General features: G+C 41.4%; 1 protein-coding gene across 1 annotated transcript in view; it reads right to left on the bottom strand.

Moving 5' to 3' along the window:
- The window catches only part of nbeab (neurobeachin b), a 155,147-nt gene that overhangs the window by 76,904 nt on the left and 63,269 nt on the right, over nucleotides 1-14,974 (bottom strand). The window contains 2 exon segments of the mRNA XM_039781228.1: nucleotides 4,292-4,324; nucleotides 4,757-4,903. Coding sequence (XP_039637162.1) covers nucleotides 4,292-4,324; nucleotides 4,757-4,903 — 180 coding nt within the window.

Here is a 14,974-nt window from a genome sequence, read left to right as displayed (position 1 = left end):
CATGCAAGCATTCCCAATGTTTGCGGGGGAGAAAAACTAATCATAGGTTCAGTAACCACGACTGCCTTGGCCCTTGTGTGCAGGCGCCGCCTCTTTGGCGGCAGCAGCAGCAGCAGCAGGCACTGACCCAAAGGCTGGCAGGAGGAGCACTGTTGTTGACAAGGATCTAGTCCCAGATCTCTCATTAAGGCTGTTCATGCCTGAGATTAGATACAGGCCAAACACAGACAGAGCACCCTGGTAGAAACATTACCCAAATGTTTCAGTCGAAGGGAGCTCCCCTACTGGTAAAAAACATGAACTCAACTTTGATTCGACACACAAATAATATTCTTAAATCCCAGCACTTATTCCTCAAAGCGTCCACATTCAAGTTTGCTTCATCATTTCAAACAAGCGCACACATTATAAATGTATCACAAATATTCTACGTCAGCATTTCTGTTTTGTACAAGGTCACTATTGGTTCTCTCAGGAGAATACACTCTGCTTGTGTTTTAGCCCTAGCCTTGCTCTTTTGATTGGGCGGTACAGGGTTCATCTGACAGACATGGAGTGTTTGGCTGCCTGCTGGCCCTGGGACAAAGAGGAGGGGTTAGCCTCCTCCTCCTCCTCCTCCTCAGAGATTCATCTGTTGGATCTTAGAGAGGGGATTTCACTGCTCAGCAGTGCCCTGGTTCAGCCTGAGCCTCATATGCTAAGCCGTGATAACTAGGTAATGTACACAGGGCTGTGTGTCTGGGATTCTAAAGCCTCAGGGCACATTTCTTCTATCACATTTTGTACCTGGAATGAATCAATTACATACATGCATCCCTATTTGTTACAGTTAACATGTGTTTCAATGGCAGCACTGTTCCTACTGGTTTAATAAAGACATTTTGGTAAAATGAAAAATGCTACTTGGAGGGATAATGCAATCAAATCTGTGACGCTTCAGTTCAAACACATTTTAAAGCACCACATTGCTTTGCACACTGTGAATAATTTAACTTGCGGAACCTAGTAACAAAATCTATAACAAAGACTCTAACTATAACATAATACTAGAATAGTATTGCAATTCCGATTACTAAAACGAGAACACTGTCCAATTGTCCTGTTCATTTTGTTATTTTTATTTTAAGACAATCCAGCTAGTAATAGTAAATTCACTGAAAATAGGGAAATCTCAACATTAGCCATCATTGAAATTAAAGTTTTAAAACACAACATGTCAGCCTAAGAGCTAAGAATGTATATACGTACAGCCTTGGATCAGTGAATGTTTATTTACGTCATCTGAAGTAGCCAATATCCAAAAATAAAACCAAATCCTACTAAATCCTACTAAAACGCCTGTATCGTCAAATCACCAGCAGATCCTCTTCAACATATGCCATAGGACATATTGGACTCCTCAGAAGAGATGCGTCTCTAAAGCCATTCCCACTCCCTATTGTACGTTCTGTCAACCTGAACTAACTGGAACTTTCCTGCACATGGTCTGGGAGTGTGAACAGGTGCATGAGTTCTAGAATAAAACAACATCAATAATATCTGATGTGATAGGATATCTAATCCCTACTGACCCGATTGTTTTGTTACTTAATGAGGACTCTAAATTACTCCTGCTCGAGAGACAGAGGAGGATTTGGCTAGCCGGCTCAACTGCAACCAAGAAAATGATAGCTCAGCGCTGGCCCCCCCCCCCCCTCCCCGCTTTGTATAAAACAGTGGTTAGTGTATTTTCTAGACATAGTTATGCTTGAGCTCTCTACAGCAAGGATTAACAAAGCCATCAACTATCAGCCAATGGAAAAGCACAGAAGCACAAATATCAGACCTAATGACCTCAACGCCACAAGAACTAGAGGACTAGGCAAGGTGTGGTTTTATTATTTTTTCCTCGAGACCGCAGAGGGTGAGGGGTGGGAGAGGGTATTTGTTCTTGTTCATTTTGTGTTTCTCTGTTCTATACACTATCCAATATTACCTGGCACATATTGTGGAATTTATTCTGTATGTCTGAATGATAAATGGTGCTAATACAAAATTGATCTACAAAAAAAAAAATGCCTGCATCATTTGGGCATCAAACCAGTAACAGACTCTGCTCATTTAAACCGGCCATTATTTGCATGGGGTGTCAAGGGAAGATATGGCTTTGTTGACGAGTACGCAGCGCAGCGATCTTGATCTACCCTCAAGTGAAGCTCAAGTGAACTCTGGAGATCTTACCTTTTAAAGCCATGGCACGTTACTTGAAAAGCAGCTGAAGGTTGGCTTGATAGTTTGGCTCACACACCGAGTGTGATGCCGGTTAAATGACTCTTTGGGCAACCATCGCCTTGGCAGTAGGCTGCACTACTGATTGAATTGTGTCAGACAAAGTATTAAAGCTGGATACATAACAACTAATAATAATCACATGGGTAAAGTCAATCAAAGATTAATAAAGACGTACTATTTTATTTTATTTGTATATCCTCAAGGGACAATTGTAAGGGACAATTCATCTCTTCAGGATTGTTCACTGTAGAGACGATGACGTTAGTTTGACTGCAGGATAATTAAGTTGTTGTCTGCTCTCCCTTAACAAGTGCACACATCAACATGGAAATTACACATGACATGCTGTTTATATAGGTCCTTTGACATTTTGACACATTTTGTCCATGAGATTTGAGAGTTTTAGTAATTTCAGATTGTACTGGGATTATATTTACTGGAAAAATACTAATATTTGTACAGAGTTTGAATAACCAAAATCATTTTTAACTACAGCAAGAATTCATTCATGCCAAGAATTTGTTAATTGATTATGTTAAAAGGTTTATGGAGATAAGCATGCTTGATTAACTGTGTTATATTGCTGATCGGATCTTATAAGATTTTCACTCAGTAGTTTAAAGTGTTTAGCAGTACCGCCAAGAGATTATGTAAGAAGAGTTGTTTTATCAGGTCTCTTAGCACAGATCACTTTGATTGCAATAAGTGACCCTTTACTCTGGCGTTATTAAAGTGTAGTGATTGATACACTAGTCACAGCACAGCAGAATTTCCATTGTATAATAATGCTCTATAGTACCTGAAGTTACAATCTCCAAGATCTCCGTTTGTCTTTGGCGGCATCTATGGCAACAAGCCGTAAATGCAGGTGTGTTTCTGGATGGCACTTCCAGAGATGCAAACAGTGTTGCCTGTGTGACATTAGTCGGTTCAGGTGTGTTGAAGAGCGAGTCTGTTGCGTTAGCTCTGCCAACTAGAGCTGAAGATCTTTACCCGAACCCGACGGGACCCGATGGGTGCGGCCAGGTTCGGTCTTAATTTCTATCATTTTACACAGGCTCGGGCCGGGCTCGGGCCGGGCTCGGGCTTGCGCGGTAAATGAGCGGTCAGGTGATGCGTTCTGATTAGCGCGAAATTGAATGCTGAGGAGGTGAAACGGAGGCTGGCCTCTGGAGGACTTCTTTTATTTCTTTGTTCCATCTTCCAAGTGGCCTACAGCCTATATAGCAAAAAATTGCCGGTGCAACACGGATGTCTTCTACTTGATGATTTTATTTCTTAAGGTGCATAACAATGACTAACGTTTCGATGCAAAGTTACATCTTCATCAGAGTCCATCATGAATAAATGATATTAAAAAATGTATAAATGACTCACTCCTGACAAAAGGCAAAAGAGCGGTGTGCGTGCGCGCATTTGAATGTCGGGCTGTAAACAGGTTTGGGCTTTTAAAAAGCTGTTAATCAAAATGTACTTTTCGGGCACGGGCTTTGTCGGGCCTAACTTTTAAGGGCCGATTACACCTCTACTGCCAACCGTCTGTGGCACACCAACCACTGCTGGGTGACAGAAAACGCGTCACTGACTGTGTGCCGCTTGTCATTTTTCCAGGGAATGTCGCCACAGACATCCAATTCGTAATACTGCAAATGTAGGGGCTTTCATCAGTGGGCCATAGGCTCCATCGCCATCATGTTACCTCATTCGGCGATAGATAGTGACTTAACAGACATTTATTTAAACGAAAACCTTCGAGATTGTTACTTTAGGTATAATATCAGTTTAATAGCATGAACTAAACACAATGTCTCATTTAAATAGATTTTGAATGGTGTCCCCCTTTGAGGGTACATTATCAGGCCAGATGACAGGTTAAATAAGGCCAGTGTAAAGTTAAGCATTAGCAGGCAGTGGTTCATATCAACTTTTATCACGGATTGCTTTATAAATCCTGAATATGACTTGTGACATATCTGGAATGATCATCTTTCCGGTGTTAGTTTAACTTTAGAAGACTTGCCTCTGGAGATAAACACTTGAGGAAGGAACCGTGCTGACCAGATCCAAAACAAAACAGAGAAGGACACTTATCAGGCACAAACAATATGTCGCTGTCAAACCTAAGAAAAGATGTCCAGATTAGAACCCTCCACAACTTCATTGATGGTGAACTGCTGAAAGCAACCTGTAAACTCAAACACATTAGATAAATAGATTTAGATGATTAGATAAATAGATTTAGATTATTAAATAATACCAATGACAAAAATCTTAAAAGTTTCCCCTTTCAGTTGTACTGTTGCCAATGCATATAATGAGCGTTAAAAAAGCCTACATTGATCCAAACACATGACACACTGATAATAATCATGTAGACAGTAACTATGCCAGCAATTAGGAAGAAGACAGATAAAGACCAGCGCTGACACTCCAGCAGAGGGGACGCTGACTTGGGGTTAATGGAGGAGGTGGGGTGCTGACTTACCACCCAGGTTGTCCATCTCCTTCTCCTGCAGCAGGCTGACGGCATCTTCGTCTCCCTCCAGCACCAGCTCGGTCTCGGGGTTCTGGCTGGCCACAGTTTGACTTCGGAAGACTTTCTTAGATTTGACCACCTTGTCCTCCTCTGTGCCTGTCAAAAGAAAAGTGGGGAAGAGAAGCACTAAATATTGCACTCTGACCTAAAGCTCAGATCGGTATACATCACTGTGCTTAAATGGACAGAAATACCTCGCTATGGTCTATTCCTACTCTGAATAAATGCTGCAGTTTCCATCGATATATTTCTGTTCAGCAATACTGTACTATACTGTGAGTATGGAATGGTTCAGCTGTTGTACTCACTGACTGAGCAAAAGCTTGCCAAGAAATAATTTACATTTATATTTAGTACGAAAATAGTAAGAAAATGCATTTAGTAAGAAAATGCATCATAACAAGAAAAACAAGAATACCACTCAACACACACACACACACACACACACACACACACACACACACACACACACACACACACACACACACACACACACACACACACACACACACACACACACACACACACACACACACACACACACACACTTCCTTGTGTAAACCAAAAGCACACTGCAAAAACCTCAAAATAACTGATTGAACCAGGCGTCACAACCTCACTCTTGATAACCAGAGTATGAGGAATGAAGTCGGTGCATATCCACGTTCAAACAAAAGAAACTTCTTTCATAGGCTATTAAAATGCATAACATCTAGTAAAATGTATTAAAAGAAACAAACCATGGAGAACATGAAATACATAATATATGCAGGATGAACCGGATAGGAGATGCTCACTAATGTACTTGCCATAGCATATGAAAGAATGTCAGTGTACACGTTCGTTCACTGAATACATTTGGCGTGGTTGAACATCAGAGGTGATTTAGCTTTTATTTTTAGACAAGGTCAACAATGAAACACTATCTGCAGCTTGAAAGACCAACAGCTGAGTCGGGGGATACATCTCGAGCTCGTAGTCGATTAGAGATATCGCTTGCCGCTTTTGGAGACTTGACAAGAGCGAGAGCGAAAAGGCAGCGCAATTAGGAGGCTGCTTACACCAGGACTTCATCATATGGCTATGGTGGAGCATGCTCATTGCCAAAAAAAACTCAAACAAAGAGGTCTCGCAACATATTTATTAATCAGCCCATCTCCAACATGTGCCTGCCACACGGCTGCTCAAAACCTTTATGCGAATTTGTCGTTCTGAAGTCCAATGTTGGGAATAACCGAGTAACAAACTCGCGTGCATGAGAGGAAGAACACATATCAAGAAATGGGAGGTGGCTGACACCCGTCTGACATGTTTCCTTTCAGCACAGCTCTTAATTCGCCTCTCCCTCCCCTGAGGAACATGTACCTTGTCTTGAAGAGGTCACATTTGACTCATGTCAACACTGCTACTGAGAAAAAAAAAGTCTGCTTCCTGCTCTGTCTCATATCTAGAGTGCTTTCATCAGACAGAGGGAAGAAGTCTGTGCGTTTCGGAAATGAATTCTGTGCAATGTTAAAGGCAAAAGCCAGCCAGCGGTCAGAGATCAAAGCAAAAGGAGTGAAACTTAAAACTGTAATTCTGTAAACCATCATTACGCTCCGAGTAAAATGAGGGAAAGTTCAGCAGTCAGGCTGATGTTCTGATTGGCAAGTCTGTACAGGGCTGAGTAGACCAAATAAACCATGCTGATTTCTACATGCAAATGACCAACATCTACTGTTGTGGGGGAAGGTGGGGTTCAGCTTTACCCCAAATGCAATTTTGTTCTCACAGACAAAGTAATATGGTTATAAATAACAAGAAACAAAGAGCTATGACATGAAGGAGAAAAAGTGCTGACATGAGAAGTCATCTTCTCATGAGTGATAGCCCGTTGACTCGGAGACACTCTTGTATTAAAAGTGCGGCTGTGAAGAGGGTCGCCATTTGTCACTATTAAAGGACTTGCTGTGCAGTGGTGTCGATGCAGACTCATCACAAACATTTTCATGTGTTCACCCTTGACCACCAAACGGCAAAACAAAGAGAACGGCCCTTTAAATATCTGATATAACTCATATGAATGACCTATAATAAAAAAGAACAAGAGACAGGTGCAGGCAGGGGTAGATTCTATATGCACATCCAATCCTCACCTACTGAAGGATTTAAACATTCTTTGCACAGTTGATTTTATGCTGTGAGAAGCTGAAATTCTTCTACATTTGTGTATTAAAGAAAGGAAAACATGTTGCCTACGCTGTCTCACTGTATAATGACGCTACGCCAACTAGCATCTATCTAATTAACCTGCACAAAGTGAGCAGTCCATCGAAGACCACTGGCGTTGACTTCTCCACGTCTCTGGGAAAAAAATGACAGCAGTTTCATGTCATTTCATGTCTACTTAAAGCCCTTCAGGAACAGTGCCAGGAGAAGCCACCGACCACCATTCTCATGGGTCCTCTTGTTCAATCACTGAGTTACAACTGCCTCAGAGTGCACTAATTACACTCCGTAAAGTGCATTTCAGAGCTTTCATGACCCCATTGGAGGCTGATGAAGACCTGCCAGCTGCGACCAATGGAGGACGCCCCTGAGCACTCATTACTAGGGTGCAACAAGGATCCATGGTCGTGAGAGTAGGGGGTCTTATTTTTTTATGTAAACATATGTAAACATTTTAAAAATGTTTACATAAAAAAATAAAACAGCGTACTGTTTTAAAAACTGACATTTTAGGCTTCTTTTATAATGTAATGTAATCTAAGCGGGCAGGAAAGATTCTAGTGAATCCCTCTCAGCCTGGACACAAACTGTTTGAACCCCTCCCCTCTGGCACGAGGCTTCTTCCACTCTGCAGTCAGCCTCACCAACAAGGTCCTGGACCCCTGACTGACATTGACTCTGAACCCCCCCCCCCATCCCCCCATCCCTAGTCACTGCACTATACATTTACCTACATCCTGCTCATTACACATACTATATATTTTCTGCACATTCTGCACTCAACCCATTCAGGCTCTTTTTCCTTATGTTTAACAGCTATTTTGTATATATTTGTTTCTGTATTTATTGTTTATTTCATATTAATGTTTGTTGGTTTATGTATGCACAACCACTAAGGAAAATTACTTATGTTTTGTACTTATGTACTTGTGTTTACATTAAGTTACTGTCAGGTACTGCGCTGTTATGGCCATTTTGCAAACCTCCTTCACCGATATATGTTTAAACCAAAATGATTTTATTTTCAAAGTGTATTTATAATGCAATGATCCTGAAAAAAAGGGGAGGCAACCATGTGATTCCTGCTGGAAGAGGACTTGGTCCCAGCTCACACTATGAAGTGAGATTACTACATTCTTTAAAGTGCTCATATTATGCTAATTTTCAGGTTCATAATTGTATTTAGAGGTTATATCAGAATAGGTTTGCATGGTTTAATTTTCAAAAAACACCATATTTTTGTTGTACTGCACATTGCTGCAGCTCCTCTTTTCACCCTGTGTGTTGAGCTCTCTGTTTTAGCTACAGAGTGAGACATCTCACTTCTGTTCCATCTTTGTTGGGAGTCGCACATGCTCAGTAGCTAGGTAAGGACTACTAGCCAGTCAGAAGCAGAGTATGAGGGCGTGCCCTGACAGTACCTAGGTAAGGACTACTAGCCAGTCAGAAGCAGAGTATGAGGGCGTGCCCTGACAGTAGTTAGGTAAGGACTACTAGCCAGTCAGAAGCAGAGTATGAGGGCGAGCCCTGACAGTAGTTAGGTAAGGACTACTAGCCAGTCAGAAGCAGAGTATGAGGGCGAGCCCTGACAGTAGTTAGGTAAGGACTACTAGCCAGTCAGAAGCAGAGTATGAGGGCGTGCCCTGACAGTACCTAGGTAAGGACTACTAGCCAGTCAGAAGCAGAGTATGAGGGCGTGCCCTGACAGTAGTTAGGTAAGGACTACTAGCCAGTCAGAAGCAGAGTATGAGGCCGTGCCACGCTAGCAGCTAGGCGAGCATTATAACGTGTTCCAAAGTGACCACGTTTGTCTCTGAAGTAAAGGCTGGACTACAATAGAGCTGTTTGGAGCAGTTTGTGAACAGTGTTTTCTGTTGGAGATGGTAAGTCCCTTTGGGGGGAATTTGGGCTTTTTCACTTTGTAAACCTATAACATGCACAAAAAAAGATATATAACACAATAAAAGAAAGGGAAAAAGCCCAAAAGCATAATATGAGCACTTTAATGGTGATGGTGACAGTTTTACAGAAAGTTAAAGCATAAATATCGTTGCATCTCTAGCATTATAAATGGAAAAAATTGAGTTGAGCAAATAGATAACAAGAACTCCTCGGAGTAATAAAGCCAAGTAAATGTGTTCTTTTGTGAACAAGCTAAAGTCCAATTCAAATCAACTTCATAATCTTAGATACAGGCTCCCACTTTGGAAATATTTCTGTGTTCAGTAGTTTTACTATTCAGTATGGAATAGCTAAGAGCTGAATGGCCTTGAAAAGACATCTGAATCAACTACAATACTGTTGCCAAGGGTCCATGTTTCATGCACTGCAACGCTGGAGAGTTTCGTGGCACTAGCATTTCATTTTTACAGCCTCAGCGAGTCTCCCATGTATTATACACCTAGCCACAACCACTTCACTGCCTCATCAAAAACAAGCCCGCAACATGTATGGGTAAAAAAGCTGTTTTCACAAATACTTATATATATATATATATAATTTAATATACACGACTACAATTAAAACACAAAATACCCAAAGGTTGCTCATTTTGAGAGGTTTTTACCACTGAAGGTTTGTCAATTGATAAAGCAGACAACATTTTGGACACAACTTAAGACCCACAGCTATCTCGACCTCTTTCTTAACAAAGACCTGGAGTAAAAAAAAATGAAACCCTGGAGCTTTTGCAGGAATTTTTCTGTTTTATGTCTCATTCTGTCAGATCGCTGTAGATAACAAGCATTAGCGTAGGCCTCGGTTCCACAGCTTATGTACTACACTATCTTATAATGTACGTCATTGTTATGTGCGGTCATTCCAACATCCATATAATGCGAGCTCTATAGAATGTTTTAAATATATGTCTTCCGTTTCCCAGACTCTATCTGTTTCAGATCCTGCCCTCCTACGCTCCCTCCTTCTCCACGGGCTCCACATTCCACACGGAGAGAAAAAGTCCAGTCCATGGGATTGCATTACCGGTAGTGGCGATGCAATTCTGCCCTCTGTCTCTTCACTTTTATTTACTCTGCACTGAAAGATGAAATGAGGGGAGTGGGGGGGGATGGGTGACAGCTTCATACTTCCTGTGATGCAAGCCATCCGTATGTGTTTTGAGACTGTTAAAATAAACATTAGAACTTTGATGTAGGGGAGTTTATACGGTGCAGCCGCTTCCTCTTGGGGTGATCTTTATTCAATATCCTGGGATGTGCAGTGCGTGTCTACTGTGCTGCCAGAGGTTTACGAACAACCTCATCTTCTCTCCATCAAAACATTCCCAGCAGTGTCTAATAATCCCCCACATCTGGACCTGAACGTTCTAGGTACTCCACGTAACCGTATCTGAGCCCATCGTGTATTTACCGAAAGGCTGCATTCAAACATCCGCCGGATTTGCGTGTTAGTAAATGTCCTGGAATCATTTGTCCCAGGTTTAATATCTTTGATTATTATAAAGCTGGAGAAGGTTAATTTCTCATCACGAGACTGGTGCCTCTAAAGAGCTATAACGATCTCTGCCCGGGGCAATCAGCTCTGAGAGAAGCAGCTCACCTGAAATGAGACAGCAAGGACACCCGGAGGTAAAACACCCCGTTAAACACTTGGATCAATATTAACGTGACTTCCATTTCATGCTTGCCCAATTCCAATCACCTAACAATATACTCTGATACTGGGCCGTGGCTGGCTGTAACAGGGCAGGTTATTACAGGCAGAGGGCAGAGACAGAATGTGCTGGCTAAGCTGTCAATGCTGCTAATAGACAACGAGGCAGAGTTTAACCTCCCATCACACACGCTCATCAACGTGTACACACACACACACACACACACACACACACACACACACACACACACACACACACACACACACACACACACAACACACACACACACACACACACACACACACACACACACACACACACCACAAAAGTCATTCCAAAGATTACAATTATGCACTGCTTATGCCAATATATCAACTTGATATTTTTAAGTGCTCATATTATGCTCATTTTCAGGTTCATAATTGTATTTAGAGGTTATATCAGAATAGGTTAATTTTCAAAAAACACCATGTTGTTGTTGTACTTTATGCACATTGCTGCAGCTCCTCTTTTCACCCTGTGTGTTGAGCTCTCTGTTTTAGCTACAGAGTGAGGCATCTCACTTCTGTTCCATCTTTGTTGGGAGTCGCACATGTGCAGTACCAAGGTAAGGACTACTAGCCAGTCAGAAGCAGAGTATGAGGGCGTGCCCTGACAGTAGCTAGGTAAGGACTACTAGCCAGTCAGAAGCAGAGTATGAGGGTGCGCCCTGACAGCTAGCGGTAAGGACTACTAGCCAGTCAGAAGCAGAGTATCAGGGGCGGCCCTGACTGTAGCTAGGTAAGGACTACTAGCCAGTCAGAAGCACATTATGACCGGCGTGCCACGCTAGCAGCTAGGCGAGCATTATAACGTGTTCCAAAGTGACCACGTTTGTCTCTGAAGTAAAGGCTGGACTACAATAGAGCTGTTTGGAGCAGTTTGTGCACAGTGTTTTCTGTTGGAGATGGTAAGTCCCTTTGGGGGGGGACTTTGGGCTTTTTGATTTTGTAAACCTATAACATGCACAAAAAAAGATATATAACACAATAAAAGAAAGGGAAAAAGCCCAAAAGCATAATATGAGCACTTTAACTTAAAGCATAAATATCGTTGCATCTCTAGCATTATAAATGGAAAAAATTGAGTTGAGCAAATACATAACAAGAACTCCTCGGAGTAATAAAGCCAAGTAAATGTGTTCTTTTGTGTGTGTTCAAAAGTTTCCCAACATTTGCACTGTTGAAGAACTTCAGGAAGAATATTCAATCTAAATTCTTCGCTTGGCATATAATAATATGATAATATGGAGAAAAAAAAGGCATTGAACTGTCTTTTACAAAAAAAGTTGCAATTTTAACATTTGGGTTTAAAAATGTTCCATTGGCAAGTGGTCAAAATAATTGGTCAAGTAAATCTCTCTTGGAAATCTACACAACAATGAATCAAAGAATCCAACTTCTAAAATGGCAAAGAATCTTTTATTTCGTACTGTCTAAGAGAAAACACAGACGACTGTGAGACTCTTGAGATACTCTGCTGTCAAAAACGACACAGGCCACTCACATACTAAAATATTCTTTGTGATGAAAAAAAACAACCTTTTCTGCTTACTTTCATTTCCCTCAAGTGAGCTCGTAAGACTGACGTTTACTGTGAACACAACAGTTCAAGTCTGCCCTCTTCACACACAAGATGGAGGCTGAGCGTATACTGTCATATCCTGCTGTCAAACCAGAAACTGTGTATTCAATTTGGACAACCTACTGGTTATCCAATAGTCCCGGATTTTCAAGCTTTAATAATGACTCTCAAGGGCCAACTCAAACAACCTCTTTGTTGTTCTACTCTGGTGCCTACGCAGCCGGCAACCCACTAAAAAGTTCAATAGAGATCCCTGTCACATCTAGGAAGCAAAGTCTGGATGTTATGACTAATGGATAGCCAACCTCTGTGCCTCTGCACCAGGGTTATCAGCTAAAGACAGGTCCTATCTTTAATACCAGGCTAATTAAAAATGAATATTCATTCAAAAAAAAAAAAAAACTGTCATAGGGCATTTAAAAACAAAAAACTGCCAACTGTCACCGCCAACGAAATCTACTGAAGCTCGAAAAAAAGAACAAAAGATTCTTCTCATCTTAAATCATAATGAAACCTGGCCTCCCTCTGCCGTGCAACCACATCAAAGCCTGCCAAAAAAAAACTGAAAGTGCAGCTCACCTCTAAAGGAGAGCAAGAAGGCCAAGTGACTGCAGGTGATCCCTTTCACTTGACAACTTTATACATTATTTTGCTCATTAAAACCGTTACATGCCAGCAGGACTTCAGTCAACAGAAACAAAACTGATAGCTTAAAAGCATATTCTAGTGATCTGATGGACCAATATCATATGTGTTTGTGGCATTTTCTTGAGGACATCCGTCATACAAGTCGCTAAAGGAAATGACACACACGTATACCAATTTGAGCAACTGCACAGTAGGTAAAGAGGCCAATGGGCGATGCTAAGTCACAAAGCAGATGGAGCAAGCCTTTGTTGCACAATGGTTCAGTTTCAGTATCAAATACTTACAAAGGCTTGGGAGGCAGCTATTTGTAGCTTGTTCCTTCCCAGAAGGACAGTCAGAGTTTCTCCACAACATAGCTTAAAGTGGCCATATTATTCTCATTTTCAGGTTCATAATTGTAATTTCAGATTGTATCAGAATAGGTTTACATGGTTTAATTTAAAAAAACAAACATATTTTTGTTGTACTGCACATTGCTGCAGCTCCTCTTTTCACCCTGTGTCAGGTCTCTGTTTTAGCTACAGAGTGAGACCTCTCAACTTCTGTAACATCTTTGTTGTCAGTCGCACATGCGCAGTAGCTAGGTAAGGACTACATGAGCTAGCTAGCTGTTTCTCCAACTTCAGTCAGTACAAGGCAGGGCAGAACAGGGACATGGAAGTAGTTCTATACAATTTATTTTGTAGATTAGGGTGAATTTGTGTGTGTTGTAGCAGTGTTTTGCCATTGAGAACGAGCTAGCATGCTAGCACTAGCATGCTAGGCCCCTCGTTTCGGCTAGTGACGTAGAAAACCATGCAGATTGTGAACAGCTCACCCAGAGACTGAGATACAGGTTTCTGAATGTGTCCTACATTCAGAAAGCCGTATCTCGCTCAAAACAGCATAGATGTTTTGTATGTGTGTGGAAACACCAGAGACACAAAATAACACCCCAAATCCCAGAAAAAGTGATTTTTTTTCATAATATGGGCACTTTAATATGTTGCACGATCGCCCCCACATACCTCGAAAGCTCTGTCAGAAGAATTGTGTGTGTTGGAATTTTTCTAAACTGAATTTAATGCATCTTTATTTCCATCTTTAAGTTACAAAATAATAATAATAAATGAAAATTAAAAAAAAACTGCTCAAACTGCTACAAGTAGAGTAAATGAGTAAAAAAAGATTACAGCAATAACTGGGAAGGTGTAAACTGCAATTAGCAATTATTAGTGCATTAGAGCATCGTTTGCAGCATACTGCAAATGTGGATCAAAAGCTAGGCGCTGCAGGGGAAGTTTGAGACTTTTATATTGATGTTTTGATATGTTTTACAGGTGTGCTGGTATTTACAGTTAGGCAAAGTTGATGCAATGCAATTGCTTTGCAGATGATATCGATGTTCAAAGGGTCTTTGATATTTCGAAGCAGGTTTAAAGTGCTGAAGCGATAACATTTGTTTCCTTGAGTCCTCCCCCACAGCAGTGTCAACATATCACCAAAAGCCCGCAAAATTAGCTCACCATAATGGAGCCACCACAAAATCTAAAGCAGACGGTGCAATTATTGCATCAGTGTCTCATATATGGACCACCTGCAGCCGAAGCGGCAGCTGGCACGCGTTTATCTACAGTGCTGCCATGATCTTAATACAGCAGTCACGGCAGAGCTAGCAAAGCAGCAAGAGGATGTCCTGAACACTGAGTAGCTCAACACTGAGACAGCCAGAGGTCAGTGAACACTGTGATCACTATGCATGTGTTGCTATAGGTCTACAGTCGTTTCAAAAGGCTACCCTGACCATAATGCATTGCCTGTTTTCTATTTTCTATAAAGTAAAGAAGGTGCTTACTCCATTAATTTCAGAATCAATACATTCACCCTTGTGCCATTAATACATTTGCTCTGCTATTCAATTACAGATGGGAGAGAAGGGCCAATGGTGTTTAATAGTACTAAGCTGCTTTCCTTTAAAAGTCGGTGTTGCATGACATAAGGCAAAATTGACACAAGGTGGTGGGCAACACTAAAAGACTGACTGGGTCAATGAAAAAAAAAGTTTCAGGCAAAGAGAAGAAACAATAAAGGGGGAG

Source organism: Perca fluviatilis, chromosome 2 (assembly GCF_010015445.1).
Source record: "Perca fluviatilis chromosome 2, GENO_Pfluv_1.0, whole genome shotgun sequence".
In the NCBI taxonomy this organism is placed as follows: domain Eukaryota; kingdom Metazoa; phylum Chordata; class Actinopteri; order Perciformes; family Percidae; genus Perca; species Perca fluviatilis.
Note: the sequence above shows the minus strand (reverse complement) of the source record. Positions and strands in the feature narration are given on the sequence as shown.